The sequence below is a fragment of the Gavialis gangeticus genome, unplaced genomic scaffold, assembly GCF_001723915.1.
Source record: "Gavialis gangeticus isolate Ggan-Ray unplaced genomic scaffold, GavGan_comp1, whole genome shotgun sequence".
Taxonomy (NCBI): Eukaryota; Metazoa; Chordata; order Crocodylia; family Gavialidae; genus Gavialis; species Gavialis gangeticus.
In genome coordinates this window covers 45,962,206-45,981,351 of record NW_017728994.1, presented here as the reverse complement: position 1 = coordinate 45,981,351, position 19,146 = coordinate 45,962,206, and the positions used below count along the sequence as shown (strand labels likewise).

Genomic DNA, 19,146 nt, shown 5'->3' with positions numbered 1-19,146 from the left:
CGCGGGCGGGGGCGGGGGCGGGCCTGGGGCCTGGCGCCCCCGCGGCCTTGCCCGCACTAGGCCCCGCGCCGCCCTGACCCCGCGCCCCCACCTGTGCAAGTGCCGCACACGCGTGTATGCTTGCACACACGTGCATTGCATTGCGCACACGTGAACTCGGGAAGCACAGGCGTGCACACACACGTACACATCCTAGTGAGCAGGGTGCACCCAGGCGCAGCGAGCCCCCGCTGTCCCGTGCCCACCCCCGAGATGCCCCCAGCCCTCGCGGAGCTCGCAGTACCTGCCGCAGGGGCCCGGGGGCAGCTGGGGACCCGCAGGCCGGGGCAGCAGGGCCTGGGTGTGGGCGGAGGGGCCAGGGCAGGGGACAGGAGGGCAGCAGGCTGGAGCCCCCTCCGCACCTCTGCCCGGGGCTCGGCCTCAAGGTCCAGGCTCTGCCAGGGGCAACTCGTGGCAGCTGATGGAGGCACTGCCAGGGCAGACAGGGCCCAGGTCCCCGGGGGCGGGGGGGCAGGGGCTGGTCTCGGTGCCCGGGGGCACATGGGCAGGGGCCTTGCTGGTGCCCCGAGTGCCTGGGCCCCCCGGAAGTGATGCTACGGGGCTGCGCCCCAAACCCGCAAAGGAAGAGCAATGCCCAGACCAAGCCGCAGCTGGGTGCTTGCCCGGACCTGCGCCACTGCCTTGTGCCAGCTGGAGCGGAGTTGGGCCATTGTCTCCATGGCCTCCGCCCCACACAAAGCAGCTGCTTCTGGGGCCCATCACTCCCAGGAAGGGTGAGGGCTGGTGGACGCAGGGCATAGAAGGTGCCTGGGGCCAAGACTGCAGCAGCCACGGCTTGTGGGGCACAGAGACGAGCACTGGGCCGGTGACGGGCCCAGGTCATCCAGCGCTGGCGGGACGGCACCGGCTGCTGTACGGTAGCATGGGCAACTGTGCCCAGGGCAGGGGCAGAGCAGGGTCCACCTGCCCCCTGGACTCTGCAGCCTCGCAAAGGTCCGAGCACCGCTTTGCTGGGAACACCACGCCACCCTGGTGCGGGCAGAGACTCCCCATGCACTGCTGGCAGTACGGGGCTTAGGACACACAGAGAAGCTGTTCCAAACCCACCCAGCAGGGGGCAGCACCGCCCACAGCAGCCACCAACCTTCCCCTTCACTGCAGTGAGCCCAGGGGGTGGGGGGCACTCTGGGGGGCCCCCACACCCCAGCTCAGCACCCCAGTGTCCTACATGTGCATGTGCATAGACGTGCACTTGTGCATGTGTGCACACATGCATAGATTGTGCAGGTGCATAGATGTGTGCGTGCACGCATGGGTGTGCACATGCTCATACATGCACATGCACTTGTGCACAGATGTGTGTGCATGTGTGCATTTGCATAGATGTGTGTGCTTGTGTGCACAGATCATGCACGTGTGCACAGGTGTGTGCATGCGTGTGCACATTTGTAGGTGTGCAGTTGTGCATGTGCAGACATGTGCGTGCATGTGTCCAAGGATGAAGCAGCTGCAGCCCACACAGGTCAGCATGTCACAGGGAGAAATGCCCTGCACCTCCCCCCGTTGGCACCTGGGCCGGGGCTGTGGGAGCTGGGGTCCGTGCTCCCCCTGCCCCCCACCAGGCACCTGGAGGCCCCGGCGAGGGGCGCCAAGGAGCTGCCTGGAAGAGCAGGGCTCAGGGGTGCCAGCCACTTGCAACAGGCAGACAGCTCCTCCCCAGCACAGGCTGCAAACCCTGCTGGGGCCTTGCTGCCACATTCCCAGCCTCCTTTGCCTAAATCAGGGCTGGGCTGGACCAGAACCCAGGGGACAGGTCCTGAACCACAGCAACAGGGACAGCGGAGCCCAGCCCGACTGGCCCCCGGGCATCCCACCCCCAGGACACTGCCCATGTGTCCTGCTACCACCAGCCTGGCCCTGCCCTCCTGGCAGCAGTGGACACCCCCAGACCCATGGCCCAGTACAGCCAGGCTGGGGGGTCTCTGTGCCCTATTTACCAGGGCTCTCCAGCCCACGACCCCATGGGAGTGGGCTCCAATGCATCCAGTCGGGCACGTGGACATGGGGTAGGGCATGCGTGACCGCGGGGGAGTCCTGGAGGACCAGGCAGAGGCTGGGAGCAGGGCCAGGGGCCTGGATCAAAGGGGTGAGGGCAGCTGAAGACCCTGCTGGCTGCGCCTCCCGACCCACAGATGCCCAGCGCCACGGGAAATTCTCCTGCCATCCACGTGCATGTCCTCCTTGTGCACGTATAGGGCCGGGGGCAGCCTCCATCACCGGGCTGGAGGCAGGCCCCCCTGCTCTGATGCACGTGGGCACACGCCAAGCTCATAGCGTCCTGTTTATTCCCCCTCGGGGGGCGTGGGTACAGCCACGGACAGTGCGCGGGTCAGTGATGTGGCACAGCCCCCTCCCCCGGCCCGGCCCAGCCGGGGGCAGCCGCGGGGTGGCAGGACCGTGTCAACCTGGCAGGCTCAGACGCCTGCTCCAGGGCCCTGCCAGGAGCATGGCAAGGGGCAGAGGCTCTCCTGGGCTCTCCCAGCCCCAGGCAGGCTCCGGGGGCTGCATAGTGCCCCCTGCACCCCAGCTGGCAATGGGGAAGGGGCAGGGGGGTGCAGCGCTGCTCCGGTGTGGAAACGGCCTGGGACCATGGGCTGCGACTGGGGGTGCGGGGGGCAGTCAGGCACTTCCCAGCAGTGTCCGGGAAGTGGGGGAAGGAGCTGGGATGGGGATCTGGAACTGGGGCAGCCTCCCCTGGCCTGCTCCCCTGGCGTGTGCATCCGCCCATCTCTCCTCGGGCACAGCGTCCTGAACCAAGCGCACGCGTGGGGGTGCGGGCAGCCCCGGCGGCTCCGGCTCAGGAGATGGTGGAGAACTCCTTGAGCAGCAGCTCCTGGCTCAGCGTGTTGAATGCCAGGTTCTTTCGCACGTTGATGCTGATGGACCGGACCTGCCAGGACAGAAGAGCCAGCTCATGCCCACGTCCCCCTCCACCCTGGTTCAGACCGGACCCCCTGCCCTGCACCAGGAGCTGCAGGTGCATCTGGGCTCCAGGCACCCGCAGCCTCTGCCTTCAGGACCCACTGCCCGTCTCCAGCCCGGCTCAAGGGAATAGAGACCCGGGGCTGTGCAGGCTGAGCCATGCCGGCGTCCCAAGTCAGACAGGGGGGTGCTGGGTGGCTCACCAGCTCCTTGAAGAAGGCAGCCTCCTTGTGCTGCTCAGAGTAGCGCTCGTGCTGGTCCAGCCCGTCCTGCAGCTTGAGCGTCAGCGTGTCGTAGTTGGAGCGCACGACTTCCAGCACCTGCCGGGGCAGCGCACAGCAGCAGTGAGCGCGGGGGCCGGCGCGCGTGGGAGCTGAGAGCTGGCCCCAGGTTCAGGGTATTCACCCCCGCCCCCCCCGGCATCTTCTCGCACCACCGACTCATGCAACGGTCAGGCCAGCTGGCATTGTGGGTCCCTGCCCCACAACCCCCCAGCTCCAACCTCCCCGTGCTCAGCCCTGCTGCTCCTGCCACCCTGGGCAGCTTGTGCTTGCTGCCCACGAGCATCCAGGAGCATGGGGCTGGTGAAGGGCTGCCTCACTTCCGCAGTAGGATGCTATTAGCATGGGCCCTTTGCTGGCGATGGACAGTCCCGGGGGAGATGGGCAAGAGGTGAGAATCCCCCTGGGAACAGCTGGACTCGTGGCCCCGGCAAGGAGGCCGAGCACAGGCTTCAAACAGGGCGACTGATGCGGAGGTTTTGGTCATAATAATGCCAGGCTCTATTTAAGCTGCAGCAGGGCAAAGGCGTGCAGGAGCAGCAGGCTTCGCCGCTCACTGGTTGACCCAATACCAGATGCAAGGAGCCTGAACGCAGACCAGGAGCTGGTCAAAGAGACCATCGGCCGCTCGGCCTCATCGCTCTTCCTTTACTGCACCCGAGGCTCTCCGGGGTGAACCCGCTGCAGGCTGCTCCGCTTCCCACTGGGGCGGAGGGGAGCTGCCATCGCAGGCTGGGAGCTGGGTCCTTCTCTGCCTCTTCCCAGTGGGTCCAGAGGGCCTGGGGAGGCCTCGGCGGCTCTTAAACCCTCTCAGGTGTTGGCAGCTAAACATGCCGGGCCCAGCTTCCCCGGCCACACCATATGGGAGAGCTGCAGACTCTGCAGAAGGGGACCCCAAGGTCTCTTCCAGGTGGGGAGAGACATGCACCTTATAGACTAACTCCCCTGCTTGCACCACGGCCTCCTCCACAGTGGAGAAGTCAGTGTAACTGTACCGGGGAACCGGGAGCATCGTTTGCTGCCCACATTAACCCCCGACCTGCTGCTCATTCAATGCCTACTTTGCGGAGGCCCCTGAGCAGCACCGGGCTCTCGCGCTGGGAGTGTGCGCGTGTGTGAACACATTAATGAGCTGCCGGCTCTCGTCAGTTGGCAGCATCCCGAGGCCGGGTTGCTTTGGCGCCGGTCTGCGCAGCAAGCGCTGTTTGCAGAGAGCTGCCGGGGGCCAGCCCACAGCACCTGTCCCTGCAGGGTGAGGCGGCTGGAGCCTTGCGTGGGAAGGGACACAGCTGCGGAGCTGGACTGGGGTAGACAAATGGGCACCGGCTCCCTGCAGGACACCGGTGGGGTCAGGGCCCTTCTCAGCCACCCCAGCGCTGGCTTCAGGGCAACTGCTCTCAGGCAACAAACCGACGTGAACGGGAAGTGGGGGCTCAAGCAACTATCTGCAGACTGGACGGCGTCCAGTCTGGCTCAAGCAGGGACCTGGCAGCAGCACCATAAACGACAGGCAACCAGGGCACCGGGGCGAGCCGCAGACTGATGATAAACGGCCCCTGCCGAGATCACCAGGACCCAAAGCACGGGAGAAGACAGCTGCCGGGATAAAGGAGCTGAGCCGGGCACAAGGTCCCTGCCTGGCCTGGCCTGGCCTGGCCCCGTATTGCAGCAGCCGACTCGGAGCAGCGTCTACCTTGTCGGGAAGCCAGAGACCCCGGAGGGGGCCCAGGCTGCAGCAGCACCAAGGCTGCTCATCCGTGATGCATCACCTACCTGGGACCGTCACCCCGCTGCTTGTCACCACGGGGCAGAGGAGCAGGGAGGCAGTTTCTAGCAGCTGGCTCAGAAGGAATCACAGAGTCCTGAAGCCACAGGGCAGGCAGGGAGCTGTGGGGTCACATCCAGTCCCAGCCTGGCCTGAGGCAGGATCAGCCCCGTCCAAGCCAGCCCAGACAAACCCCATGTCCGACCTTGGAGCCGCACGACACAGGCACCCTGACACAGCCCCAGACATCGCCCCCACCCCCACCCCCACCCCTGCCCCCGGGATACAGGGGGGCCGTGGCTGCCAACATCCTGCTGCTGCTGGGAGACCAGGCCAGGCCATGCCCCCGCTGCAGAGAAAGGCAAAACCCCCCGGTGCAACCAGTCTGAGCAGGGGGAAATCCCTTCCTGCCCCAGTGCAGCATGGGGCTGAGCCTGAGCGCGGGGGCAAGACCCTCCTGCCAGGACCCTGCAGGGTCAGTGCCAACAGGAGCATTGGCACAGCCCCATCTCCAGCTTGCGCTGCAGCAGCACCAGCTCCTCTCGGGGAGGCTTCAAACCCCAGCAACACATGGAGCGGAAACAGGGGTGTGAGGGCAACCAGCGCAGCCCAGAAGCCGGGAACACCCCACAGCAGAGCACGGGCATCGCTGCACCTAGACCTAGTGCCCGTCCACCCCCTCCTTGAACCCTCCAGCAATGGAGAGTCCCCCCTTCTCCCGGGATGGGAGAGCACCAAGGAACGCAGCCAAAGGCCTGGCAATAGGGGAAGGGGCAGAGGCACAGAGCACAGCCCTGCGGCTCTCATCACGGCACGGAGGCAGCTCGCAGCAGTGCCAGACTCAGGAGCAGGCGACCCAGAACTGAGCTGCTTAATTAGCCCCAGCTGGAGCCAGCGAGCGGGGAACGAGCACCTGCCTACGAGCAGGAGATGAGCAAGGCACCTGGGCGGCAGAGGTGACGGCTGGCGTGGATTTCCTGACGGCATCGAGGGAGCAAGGCCAGGGAACGTCCCAACGCGGGGCCTGTGGCAGGGACATGGGATAGCCGCAGGGTAGCACCGTGGAGACGCTGGGTCCCAGGGGGGACCTTGGCTGCTAAAGGTCCTGAGGGCTGGACAGCGGCCAGGCAGCTCTGACAGCAGCCAGGAGAGAGGGATCACCGCTGCGAGACGTGGATCTCAACCACGCGGCCCATGAGGAGTCCCCAAGGGGGAAGGCAAGCTCTCCCAGCGGCTGTCGGAGGTGTCCCTGGCCTCGGGCAGCGAGAAGAGTGCTCCCCTTGACGGAGGGCATGTGGCGGTGGTGGTGGGCTCCCAGCTGCAGAACTGGAGCAAGGTCCGGGAGCGACCATGCCGTCCTCCCACGCAGCGTCTTCAGGTCCTGGCTCTGGCTCACAGGAGACACCCCTCCCGGGGCCTGCGGTGATGGGCCTGGTGCTGGGGGCAGCATCTCAGCTCGGCTGCCCCAGCCCTGGGCGAGCAAATGGGCCGCGATGGACAGGCCTGCCCTGCTAGGAGGGCACGCGCCAAGCCCGTCCCAGGGTTTCGCCTGCGACTGGAAGGGAAAGGAAGCACCGAGGTGCTACGGGTGGGAGGGAGCCCAATGCCATGGTTTGGACTGGCGATGCGGCGTCATGCCGTTAGGGCATCGACATGGCAATTGCTGGGCTAAGCGCATCTGAATACATGCAACTCTCTCTCCCCGTCGGGGTGAGTCACACAGTGTCTTCCCAGCTCCGGGCCAGGGAGGCTTCAGGGCCCCGTCAAGCAGATCATGCACCAAGAGGCACTTGGAGACGGCCCAGAAACCCAGCAGGAGAGGAAGGGGAGGAAGAGCTCCTTTACCTTGTGACAAAGCTGGGAGCACAAGACAGCGCTGGGGGACCAGGCTGAGCCCCGTATGCCCCGGCTACCATCCTCAGGGCTGATGCCCGAGGGGAAGCCCCAGCCCGCCAGGCCCTGCCGCACTGCTCTCCTTGAGCAGTCCCGGGCGGACGCGAGGATGGACCAAGGAGGGATTACTGCTGAGGGAGCAGATGAAATGGCTCTGCTGGCAGCGCGCCTGGTGCTCCGGGAGCTGGGGAAGGTGACTCCTCTCTGGCACTGCTTCCAGGTGACAGGGACCGCCGGCCAGCTCCGTGCTTGGGGGCCACAGGGACGTCAGTGCGTGCAGGGTGATGATCTCTAACAGGCTGATGGGCAGCGATGCTCACCCCGGAGCCCCCTGGGCCGAGCTGGCAGCGATCCCAGCCACTTCCAGCTACTGACAGGGGAGCAATAAAGCCCTCATGGCCCCATCCTCTACTTGCTGGGAACAGGGGGCTGCATTTCCTTGGTGCCCTGCAAACCCCTCTGGCACGAAGGCTGATGCCCATCAGAGCCGTCCAGTGCGAGGGAAGGCAATGTGCACGGCCATCGCTGAAGGGGCAGGTGCCACATCTCCTGGGGCCTCTTTTGCATACGTCTGTATATCCAGGCAGGAAACCTGCCCCTTCCAAGGAAGCCTCAACATCAGAGAGCAATTAGGGGCAGTGCCCACACAGCTCCTCCTTGCCACCGGCTTGCCACCGGGGGTATTTTTCTGGCTCAGTTATGCTATGGTCCTGGGTCCCAGTGCAGGTGCTGGGTCTCTGCTTCCTGCCTGGCTGAGGGAGGAGATGACAGGCCGAAGCTGCTTGCTGAAAGGACTCCCAGGCTTCAGCTTGGGGATTACAACTCAGCTGCTTTTCTCTGGATCTTAAGGCCCTTCGTTTGCAGTGCATCAACTGCTAGCGCTTTGCACGCCTATTTTGGTCTTAACGGGGTTCTTTTTTTTAATGGCACTGCACCTCGGGAAACAAGGAGCACATCATTAACCCTGTCAGAGAGCTCCCAGCAGCTCCCGTGACAGACTGCTCAGCTGCATCTGGGTCCCTCAGGCCTCTCTGACCCGGGCGTCAGAGCCTGCAAAGAGCCTGCAGCGGGATGGGATGCAGCTGGCAGAAGGATTAGGGTCAACGCTTGTCCCTCGAAACAACTGGCTGCGCTGAAGAGGACGGGTCCAGCTGGGGGTATGCCACAGCCACCAGCTGTCAGACTGAGCCCCCAAAAGCGTTCCAGCCACCTGCTACAGATGGAGATAACCCAGACCTCGCCGACGCCAGCAGCAGGCCCTGGTGGCACATCCAGGCCGCGGGGGCAAAGCTGCACACAGGCTGGCATCAAGGGCTTGCGTGGGGACCGCGGCTGCGTGAGCTGCAATACGCAGCTAGGAGGCAATGCGCTGAGCACGTAAGACCCCGACACCCCTTCCCAATGCCTGCTTCTTCACCCAGAGCTCGGGGTCCGGCTGCTCTTCCCCATCCCCTTCAGCAGACACGTTCCAGCACACTACACACGTGCACCAAGTCCTTGTGTTTCAAGCCCAGGCATCTTTAGAAGAGAAGAGCTGCCATTTCCTGCATCAGACCCAGGTCCATCTTACCCAATCTCTGGTGTCACACAGCAGCTGGAACGGAGCGTAACTGGGTCTGAGCAGGGCTTTTCCCCCTGCTCCTCTCGCCCTTGCAGCCTTTAAGGTCCAGGCAGGTCTGGTGCAGAGGCCATGCCCCACGCTCCCTGCTCAATAGCGACCGATGCATGTGTCTGATCCCTTGATGCATCAGGCTGAAATTGCACCCAGATTCACAATGAGATTGGACAAATCCTGGGAGGCTCTCTCCTCCACCGACGGCATTCAGGCCCCCACGCTTTGCAAGCCCCGTCCTGCAGGCCGCCAGCCCCCTTGGGCCAGGCCGGAGGCTTGCGTGCATGAGTGTGAGCTAGGCGCCCGGCTGCAGACTACAGGCCCCTGGCGCCAAGCTCGGGCAGCGAGCAGTGGAGGGGCAGGGAGTGGAGCAGCTGCTGTGTCTGCTCCATTTCCCTGGCCACGATACTGAGATGCTAATGATGCTGAAAGAGCACTGCGGTGGGTTGTCGAGCTGCCATGCACTTAGAGACCCCAGTGAGATCCCCTGTGATGCCCGGCCCTGCTGGCGAACTGTCTGGCACCGCCGAGACCCACGTGGCCGGCGCTGAGACATGCCCCCTACGAGGTCCAGTGCCTGGGGGTGGGCAAGGCTAGCCTCGCAGACCCACCTGCCATGGGTGGCACCGTGGACACGAAAGGCCAAGACGAGCTCATTTGGACGCTGCAGTCGATGTCTCACAAGGCTGGGAATACAAAGCTCCAGCACCACTGGGCCCAGCCACAGCCGCCATAGGAGCCACGGCGACCGAGTCGCTCCCCACGGCTGAAGTCTCTGGGAAGCCCCGTGCATGCCCAAGGCTGCGCTGCAGCTGCGGTGGGAACCAGCCTGGAAACCGATGCTCTGCCCCTTCTGTCCTCACCCCGTGCTCTGGGCACTGCTGACATCACCCCCAGTCTCCTGGGAGCTACGGGCAACTCCTCAAGGGTTGGGGAGGGAAGGGGTGCCCCAGCAAGGGACCTGATCTGCCCTTTGGGCAGCCAAGGGAAGCTGTAGTGTAGACAGGACTCCAGCATGGCAGAAGCTACCACATCCTCTAACCCCACCTGCAAACCGCGGGTCCCTGGAAACCAGCTGGGTGCCAGCCACCCTTACGGAGGGGCTGGCAGAGGCATTTCCCACCCCCTGCAGTGACGTGTCGCCAACGTGAGCACGTGGGTCATGCGAGAGCCAGGAGGGGTTGGTAGGGGGCCGCCGAGCATCAGAGCACGCAGACGGCTGGGGCCGTCTGTGCCTCTCTGGGCATTTGCACAGGCATCAAGGGACCCAAGCGTGGCCACAGGAAGGGAACTGGGCTGGGGTCACCATGGCTCTGCTGCTAGCGCCCTCCCTGCCAGCTGGACGCATCAGCCCTCCCTGCTCCTCTCCTCCCAGCCCAGCAGCCCATTGCCCGCGGGGAGCCCCGCTCGCTCCACTCCAGCTCCGTCTCAGCAGCCAGACGTCAAGCAAGCGCTTCAAGTCCCTGCCCGGGAGGACCGACGCTCTGGCTGGGCTCCCTGCGGGCCCCGCGCTGTCTGCTGCTGCAGCATTTCTGCCCTGCCCTGGAGGAGCTGCACAGCTCCCGGCCTCCCCACCCCGAAATCAGAGCCCCAGCCCGACGCACCGGCGCTGGAGAGGCGCTCGCTTGCACTGCGGCATGGAGTGGGGCATAAATCTCGCCGAACCTCTGTGGCATCTTAAAGACCTCAACTGGTAAGACTCATGAGCCAAGGGGCTAGGGTTGGCATGGCCCGGCTGCCATGAGCCCACCTCTGTGGATGCCTCTGGGAGACCTTGCCATGGCCAAGGGACAGGGATCCTGCCAGGGCCCTCCCGAAGTCGTTAGGATCCGCAACTGTGCAGCGGCAGCTGCTGGCTCGTTAACAGGCTGCTGGCACTTCACATGGCCCCGCACCCGCCAACAAATCCCCCAGGCACAGCCCAACAAGAGTGCAAAAGCTTGGAAAGGAAAGAGGAGAAAGCACTTAGCCGCCAAGCGCAAAAGGCTCCGGGAACAGCCATTAGCAATTAATGAGGCTGTAAAATCTTGATGGAGATCTGGAGGGAAGGAGCCCGAGCAGGTACTAGAGAACCTGAGAAATCCCAGAGCCACAGGGTTGGCAGGGAGCTGGGGGGTCACATCCAGTCCAAAGGCCGGATCAGCTCCGTCCAAACCAGCCCAAACAAACCCTGTGTCCAACATCGGAGCCACGTGACAGTCACCCCAACACAGCCCCAGGCATTGCCCACACCCGCCCCCGGGATACAGGGGGGCCATGGCCACCAACGTCCTGCTACTGCCGGGGGTTCAGAGACGCTGCAGAGAGCCCAGGCCAGGCCAATCCCCCACTGCAGAGGAAGGGAAAACCCCCCAGTGCAAACCAGTCTGAGCAGGGGGGAAATCCCTTCCTGCCCCAGTGCAGTGCTGGTCTAAGCCAGAGTGCAGGGGCAAGACCCTCCAGCCAGGACCCTGCAGGGTTGGTGCCAGCAGGAGCATTGGCACAGCCCAGCCCCAGCCCCAGCCTGGGCTGCAGCAGCACCACCAACTCTGGGGGAGGGTTAAAACCCCCCAACACATGGAGCAGAAAGGGGGGGGCAACCAGCACAGTCCAGAAGCCTGGGACCCCCCATGGCACAGCACAGGCATCGCTGCACATAGAGCATCCCCCACCAGTGCCCGTCCACCCTCTCCTTGAACCCTCCAGTGATGGAGAGCCCACAGCATCCCTGGCATCTCTCCCACTGCCTCAGTGATTTAATCCACCTCCTCCCATATGTGAAGCCAGGCAGCGAGAGAGGATCTAATACCTAGGCCCTGGGAGAAGTCTCCGCACAGAGCAGAGTCCAGTGCCCTGGACGGACGGCTCCGGGTCCGAGCACGGCGGCACGGTGCTTACGCCCTCTTGGGAAGGACTGTGATACCGCGCCGCGGGCACACACAGAAGCGCCGTGTCTCCTACCCTCGCGGCTGTGAGGACCAACCTTGCCCAGCCAAAGGGAACGCGTGCCTGGTGACCATACCCTGGGGGGAAAGGGTCTGGTGCGCCCTGCGTGTGCCCATGTGCATGTCTCTGCGTGGACTCTGCTGTGCAATGCTCACACTTGAAATGTCAGCATCGACTGTTCTGCTGCCGAGCGTCTGAGCCGGCGGGAGTGGGAAGGGGGTCGGGATTTGGAGCTGCTCTAGAAATAGAAATAGCAGGAGCAGAGAGAGGGGAGAGGGGGGATGGGGAGATGGAGAAAGGCAGAAAAAAAGGAGGCAGAAGCTTTGGCTTGGTGGGACAACACACAAGCACGGAGTGCATGAGAACGAGGGGCCGCGTCATGATGCACTACTCCCCCTCACGGGCAGGCACCTCGCCGCCCTTAGGGGCAGTAAATCTCCTGGCCGGGTCCCCGCTGCGTGCACGCAGCCCTGCACCAAGTTGCCGGCCTGGGAAGGGCTTTCTTTGCTGCTTCAGGGGGGCTCAAAAGAAATCAGCCCTCCTTTGTGGTGCCTAATCGTCTCCCCCCTGCTGGCTCCTCACACTGGGACTGCTTCCCTCGCCTGCCCGCCACGGCAGGCAGTATTTCAAGCCCAGCACACGGGGAAAGAAGCTTCTGGCATGACCTCCCTGAGCTGTTGGGGCTAGCAGCTGACAGCCCGGAGCACCTCTCCTCTCCCAGGCCGAAAGCCCACCACCCCCATCCAGTAACACCGTTCCCCAAGGCTCCTCCTTTTGGAGTGATACGATGGGTACAGCCTCTGGGATGGGGGTTTCCAGCACAGGACAGCATCGAACACACCAGAGCCCCGGAGAGGGCATTATCCTGTCGCCTCCCAGGATTGAGAGGGGTACGGAAGCAGCAAGGACCTCAGCTCCTTCTGCACTAGTTCAGAGCCGTATCCGGAGCAGGGCACAAGCCTGGGGGGCTGTGGGGTGGGCGTGCAAATGGCCTACTGCACAATTTACCAGGATCAGGGCTCTGCCACCTGCCCGTGGCTCTGCTGACGGCTCGCATGCACTTTTCCCCCATGGAAAGGGGAGCTCTCGCCTCTCTGGGTCACGAGGCCAAGCTGCAGGCAGGAAGGGGAGAGACCCAGGCCAAGCCACAGGGAAACCCCCGCCCAAGGCAGCTGCCGCGATGGGACCAGCTCATCTCAGAAACCATTAAAGAGCCGCACGGGGCTTGGCGTACGCAGAGACCCTTGAAATCCTCCGCCAAGGGCTGCCCATGGTCCAACAAGAAGATACTGAGTCCCTTTACGTCATCTACATCCCCACTTTCTGCTCCATGCGTCAAGGGATTTAAGCCTCCCTGAGAGGCGCTGGGTGGTGAGGATGGGGCTGGGCTGTGCCAATGCTCCTGCTGACACCAACCCCACAGGGTCCTGGCTGGAGGGTCTTGCCCCTGCGTTCAGGCTGCACCAGGGCAGGAAGGGATTTCCCCCCTGCTCAGACTGGTGTGGGGGTTGCCTTTGTCTGCAGCGGGGGCCCAGCCTGGGCCTGGGCTCTCTGCAGTGCCTATGACCCCCCGGCAGCAGCAGGACCTTGGTGGCTGCGGCCCCCCTGCATCCCGGCGGTGAGGGCGATGCCTGGGTCTGTCGGGGGTGACTGTACTGCATGGCTCCGAGGTTTGTCTGGGCTGGTTTGGATGGGGCTGATCCTGCCACAGGCTAGGACTGGATGTGACCCTGCAGCTCCCTGCCAGCCCCATGGTGCTGAGACTCTTGATGCAGCCCCTTACCAAGCAGCGGGAAGCCCCCCGTGGAGCTGATGCCCTCTTGCTGGCCTATGACAGGCAAGGGTGGGGGGAAGCCTGGAAGAAGACTGTCATCCGCATGGTGCTCAGGGGTCCCGGGTGGTGTGCTGGGCTTACCTGCTCCTCGGACAGCTGCGAGATGTGGTTCACAGCGGCGTAGGACTCGATCTTGGGGTTGAAGTGGTTGATGATGGCTCTGAAAGGGAGAGAGGCAGTGTGAGCAGGCTCCCCCTTCCTTCCCCGGTTCTGGCCCAGGCACTGACAGGGGGTCTCCAAAATGCCTGTCCCTCCAGCTGCCCCATCCCCAGTGCTCCCTCCAACCTGTAAGCGACAAGGCCCGCTGTGCCTCTGTCCCATGCCCGCACCGGGCGCAAAGCGCGTGGGGCTGCACTCAGCTCTGAGGCAAGGGGCTGGGCCACATGACAGCAATTCACACGTCCACCCCACAGCCCCTCCAGGCTTGTGCCCTGCTCAGGATACAACCCTGAACCAGTAAAGAGGGAGCTGAGGTCCCAGCTCGAGTAAGGACCCCAGTACGGACTCTGTGAGGACTCCCTGGGGACCCAGCACTGGACAGATGGATGCATTGCATGCAGAGTCCTATCCAGTGCTGTACAGCCCCTCGGGGAATGCCACTGCCCCACAGCGTGGCTGGGGGACACTAGGGCCTGGCCAGCGCCCTGGGCAGCCACAGCAGAGGGGTTGTGAACAGGGACCCCGGTGCCCGGCTGGCTCCCAGCTGACCGGCCTCACTCACTTCCTCTCCCCAAGGCCTGACCCCGTGCTGGGGGTCTCTGCACCACCGAGCCCTGCCCCCAAGCACAGACAAGGAAGCAGCAGGTCCCCGGGGTGATGGTCAGGGGGGTGTGGAGGGAGAAGGTCCGGGGGATGCTCCCACCAGCACACCGCACACGGAGGCAGCCAGGGCTTTCTCTCCTCATTGGCATGACAACGCTCCAGCACTCTCCCGTGCGCTTGCCGCCTCCTTGCCTGGCGCTTTCCTCGGGCCCCAGGAGAGGCGAAGAGCCAGCGTTCGGGGCCCTTGGAAGAGCAGCGCCGAGCTGGGAGGCAGGTGTGGAGCGTCTGCTCCTTCCCACTCAAGTGCAATGAGAGGCGTCTGCTTACGTCCCCATCCCCCCCTCGGGGACGCCTGCCAAGGTAGCACGTGGCAGCCCCCGGCCCGGGGCACAGTCACGGCCTGCCGTGCTCTAGGCCTCGAGGACACGGTCGGCTGAGGCTACTCAACTGCGATGCGTTAGCATGGGCCCAGCCCAGCTGTCACCTCCCTTCTCCCTCCACACACGGCCCCCGAAACCCCTGCCCAGAGGCCAATGCAGCTGGGCCCTCCGCGTACAACTCGGAGCTGCCCTGGAAATAACTCCAGGCCCATCTCAACATATTGCAACTGCCGCCACTGAGTCAGCCGCCAGCGACCGTCGCCAGCTCCGTTCCAAGCCTCCGAGACGCGACGTGGAGCAGGAGTGTGAACGGGCTTGCGAGCCGCGATGTTTTAATTATTCGTTATGCCCATTAGTGGCTTAATTAGTCATTTGATGGTAAGACGGTTACCTTTAAGAACAACAGAGCGCCTGCCTGGCTGGAGGCGGCATTGGCTGCCGAGCGCCAGATGGGCTGCACGCAGCGGCCTCCATGCGCCGAGAAGGAATTTATGCTCCGTCCCAGTGGAGTCTTTTAGAGCTCTCCGGGAAGGGCAATTGCAGAGGCTGTCTGGTTAATTACGCACCGCATGGCGAGCAAAGCCTCCTGGCATTGAGGGGATTTAGCCGCATCTTCCTGGCCATGGCAGAGCCCGGCCGTGAACTGTCTGGCGCACGGAGGGTCTGCAGGCCCCCCCCACGCCAGGGCTCGGGGAAGCACCCATGCCGGGGCATCTCCATGGGGTGTCACAGCCACCCCTGCCAGCGCACAGGCCTCCTGCCAAGCCACCCTCTGTCGCAGGAGACACTCCCGGCCTGAGTGCCCGGGAGGACGTGAGGGCTGGAAGGGACTTCAGGGGGTCACATCTAGTCCAGCCCCATGCTCAAAGCAGGACTGGCTCGCATGCATCATCCCAGACAGGGCTTTGTGTAGCTGGGGCTTCAAAACCTCCAAGGATGGAGACTGCGCCACCTCTCTGGGTAACTTGTTCCAGGTCTTCACCACCCTCCTCGTGAGAAATTTTTTCCTAATATCCAACCTCAACTTCCCTTGCTGCAGCCTGAGCCCATTGCTCCTTGTCCTGTCGTCTGCCCCCACTGAGATCAGTCCAACTCTGTCCTCTTGGCAGCCCCACGGCAGGGAGGTGGAGGCTGCTATTCAGTCCCCCTCGGTCTTCTCTCCTCCAGACTAAATCAGCCCAGTTCCCTCAGCCTCTCCTCACCAGTCCTGTTCCCCAGCCCCACAAACAATTCTCATTGCCCTGCGCTGGACTCTCTCCAATGTGCCCACATTGGGAAGAAAAAGGACGCAAGGATGTTAGCAAGGAGTCTCAAGCACACACATATGCTCGCACACTCATGCACATGCAGGTCCCTCTAATGTTTAAAGCATCCGGTAGTGACTACCCACTCTTTGCAAGAAATGCTGTGGGGTTTCCAACCCCGGTCCCCATGCGTGCCCCTAGCTCCCTCCGTTCAAGGGCTGCCAAGAGATGACACACGCAGGCCTGGTCCCCCCTGGCTGTTCGGGCTCCGGTCTCCTGGCTGGCGTTCCATCACGCCATGCAGTCACGCTCTGAAAAGATGGGTGGTAAAGCCAGGGCAGGGGAATCCCAGACACAGCCGGCTCCCCCCATCCCAGCCTCATTCACCTGCATCCACATCTTCCACAGATTAAGGAAAGGATCTTCCACCCTTTCTCCAGTGCTTGGGAACAGACACACGCCACCTTCACTGCCATTGCTCCCAGCCCAGCGCCCCCCCCAAGAAGGATGTTAAACCACCAGAACTTTATTATTACCGTACTTAAAACGCTGGGTCAGACACTCCAGGGCCCTCTCGATATCACCGGGATTAATTGCCATTCTTAGTGGCTCATGGGTGCCAGCTGAGCCACACATGCTAAGGGCCGTGGCATTTGACGGTAATGAGCAGTGACACTTATCTGTCTGAACAAGCCAAGGCTTGGCAAGAGCCGCACGATGCCGCAAAGGGAAAAAATGACATAAAGCTCTTGGAAAAAAAAATTTAAAAATGAACCGAAGGCTTCCTGAAGGGCAAGATCCATCCTCAAGCTAAAAATAGCATCCCCCCCCACCCCCCACCCCGGGATGTGACACATGGGAGGGGTTTAAAATTAGCACTGGGCAACAGGAGGAAATTCCATTTCCACGGGGGATTTCGAACCCTGCCTGCGCTGGGAGCTTAACGCGAACCCTCGGTAATTGCAAAGTTCTCCGCAACCATCGGTCCGGTCTGATCCTGGATGGTGCTTCTGCAAAACCGGGACCACCTGGTTCCACGCGGGCTTTGGGTTTCTGTCTGTGAAGACAAACACGGATTTGGCAAAGGAGAAAGAGAAAAGGGCAGGCCAACTGTCTCCTCCTGGCCGCGGCAGGCAGCCGCAACCTGGCTTGGTTGTGCTACGGAGCGAAATGGCCCAGGGCACATGGGGTGGCTCGACAACGGTTTCAACAGAGCTTCATTTTCTGAGTAACGAGGGCTTCATGGCACGGGTTCCTCAGCCAGCTCCTGGGTGAAGCCCTGCGGTGCCAGCTGGACATCCCCAGCGTGTCACGAGGGCTTCACGGCAGCTCCGTTCTCCCCAGCTAACGCCAGCTGCAAGGCACTTGCGAGGGCACCCAGGTCGTGATGGAGCTGAGCCTGCCTGGATCTGCAGTCCTGAGAGGCCTTGGCTCCGTGTTCGCAGGGAAAGGATCCAGCATCCGCTCTATTTAAGGGGTTAATGCCGGGAGCTGCAGGGTCCCAGTGCGTGGCCAGAGATGCCCAAAGCAGGATGAAGTGTGTGCTGAGCTGTGCCAGGCTCACAGACCCTCCTTGGCATCACCCCTTGCTGGCATAGGGCTGTTGGAGGACATGGCAATGCCTGATCTAGTCAACATCCCCCCATGGACCCCTCTGCTCCTGCCCAGCACCTGTTACCCTCTGCTCCTACACAGCAAGCGCTGCCTCGCACCTGATCTTCCCCCTTCCAGGGCCCTCTACATGGAGCCCGGAAAACTAACATTCACCTGGCTGCTGAGGATTCAGCCTATAACGAATCACAGGAAGAGGCAGCCTCTTCGGCTCTTGCCACGTGTTACATATAACACACAATTCACTGGGGCATCTTGCCATAAATTTAGACCAGCCACATGTGCAAGGTAGGACTGGCCACATGTGGCAAATGATTATCATACAATTAACTGGGGAATCACACGATACATTTTAGACTGGCTACACATGCAAAGTAATGGTCAAGCCATAAAAATGGCCGTCCAGCTACAAAAAGGGCCGACCAGCTACAAAGGAAGGGCTTGAAAACATGCAACAACTTAATAGCTGGTTTCTACCCAGCTTGAATTTGACCATGAGGCAGAGTTCTTAGGCAACTCAGGCCCAGAAATCAAAGTGTGGCAGGCAGCAGCTGCAATTCAAACACTTCTGCCCATGGGCTGAGCCCCAAAAAGGACCCAGCCTTGCTCGTCTTCCCTGCGGACACTGCTAGGATTGTTCTTCCATGCTTCCTGATTCACATATGGTGTTTCTGGTAGCCCCGTCTTGTGCAGAGACATGGTGAAATCATTTAGGATCGTAGGAAAAACAGGCTGAAGCGACCGCATGGGGTCACGTCTAGTCCATCCCCTGCTCACAGCAGGCTCGGCCCTGACCAAAACATCCCAGCCAAGAGTCCATCCAACCTGCTCTGGAAAACATCCAGGGAGGGAGATCCCACCACTTCCCAGGCAGCCTGCTCCAGCGCTGGAGCACCCACAGTCAAGGAGTTCCTCCTCATCTCCACCTCAGTTTCCCCTGCTGCAGCTTGAGACCGTTGCTCTGAGTCCTGTTCCCAGCAGCCACAGAGAAAAGCCCATCTCCGTCCTCTCTGCCATTGCCCTGCAGGGACTTGAAGCCTGTGATCAACATCCCCTGCAGTCTTCTCTCCTCCAGACTTGGTCACCCGAGCTCTTCCAGCCCAGCCTTGCCTGTCGTGTCCCTAGACCTCTGGTCACTGTGGATGCTGTGTGCTGGACTCTCTCCTTCCTGTCCACGTCCTCCTGGAAGTGCGGGGCCCAGAGCTGGGTGCAGGGCTCCAGGGGAGGCCTCCCCGGTGCTGAAGAGCAGAGATCCCTGCCCCGGATCTGCACCGACGCTCCTGTTCACATGGCCCAGGAGGCTGCTGGTGGCTTCGGCAACAAGAGCGCGCTGCTGGCCCGTGTTTACCGTGTGCTCCACATTCCCCAGGTCCTGCTGCAGTGCTGCAGCCCAGTCCACTCTTCCCCGGGCTGAATTAGTGCATGCAGTTATTCCATCCCAAGCGAAGGACACTGCAGTTGTCCTTGCTCAATCTCGTCTGATTGATTTCTGGACTTCTCCAGTCTCTCCAGGTCCTTCTGGATCCCAGCCCTGCCCTCTGGAGGGTCTGCAACTCCACCCAGCTCTGTACTGTCCACACCTGTGCTAAGCGTGCTCTCCATCCCCCCACCCAAATTGTGAATGAGGGTGTTAAACCACACCAGACCCAGGACAGACCCCTGGGGAACCCCACATGACACCACCTCCCACCTAGACCTTGAGTTACACATAGCTACTTGTTGCCTCGCTGCAAACACCAGGACCAATGCCCAGCTGAGGCATCAACCCCTTCCCTCCCCTACTGCTGCAAAGGCCAGCACCTGCCCACAGAGGCTCTGCCCCTCAGACATCGAGGCACCAGACTTCATGCTGGGCTC

General features: G+C 62.5%; 1 protein-coding gene across 2 annotated transcripts in view; it reads right to left on the bottom strand.

Annotated features, from left to right (window-relative positions):
- Positions 1 to 2,323: 2,323 nt before the first annotated feature.
- Positions 2,324 to 19,146, bottom strand: part of CUNH10orf76 (chromosome unknown C10orf76 homolog) — an 88,874-nt gene continuing 72,051 nt past the window's right edge. For both annotated transcript variants that reach the window (XM_019502705.1, XM_019502706.1), the window contains 3 exons: positions 13,374 to 13,452; positions 3,186 to 3,302; positions 2,324 to 2,950 (listed from right to left, as the gene is read on the bottom strand). In XM_019502705.1, coding sequence (XP_019358250.1) covers positions 2,858 to 2,950; positions 3,186 to 3,302; positions 13,374 to 13,452 — 289 coding nt within the window. In that variant the 3' untranslated portion in view covers positions 2,324 to 2,857. The remainder of the gene's footprint in view (positions 2,951 to 3,185; positions 3,303 to 13,373; positions 13,453 to 19,146) is intronic.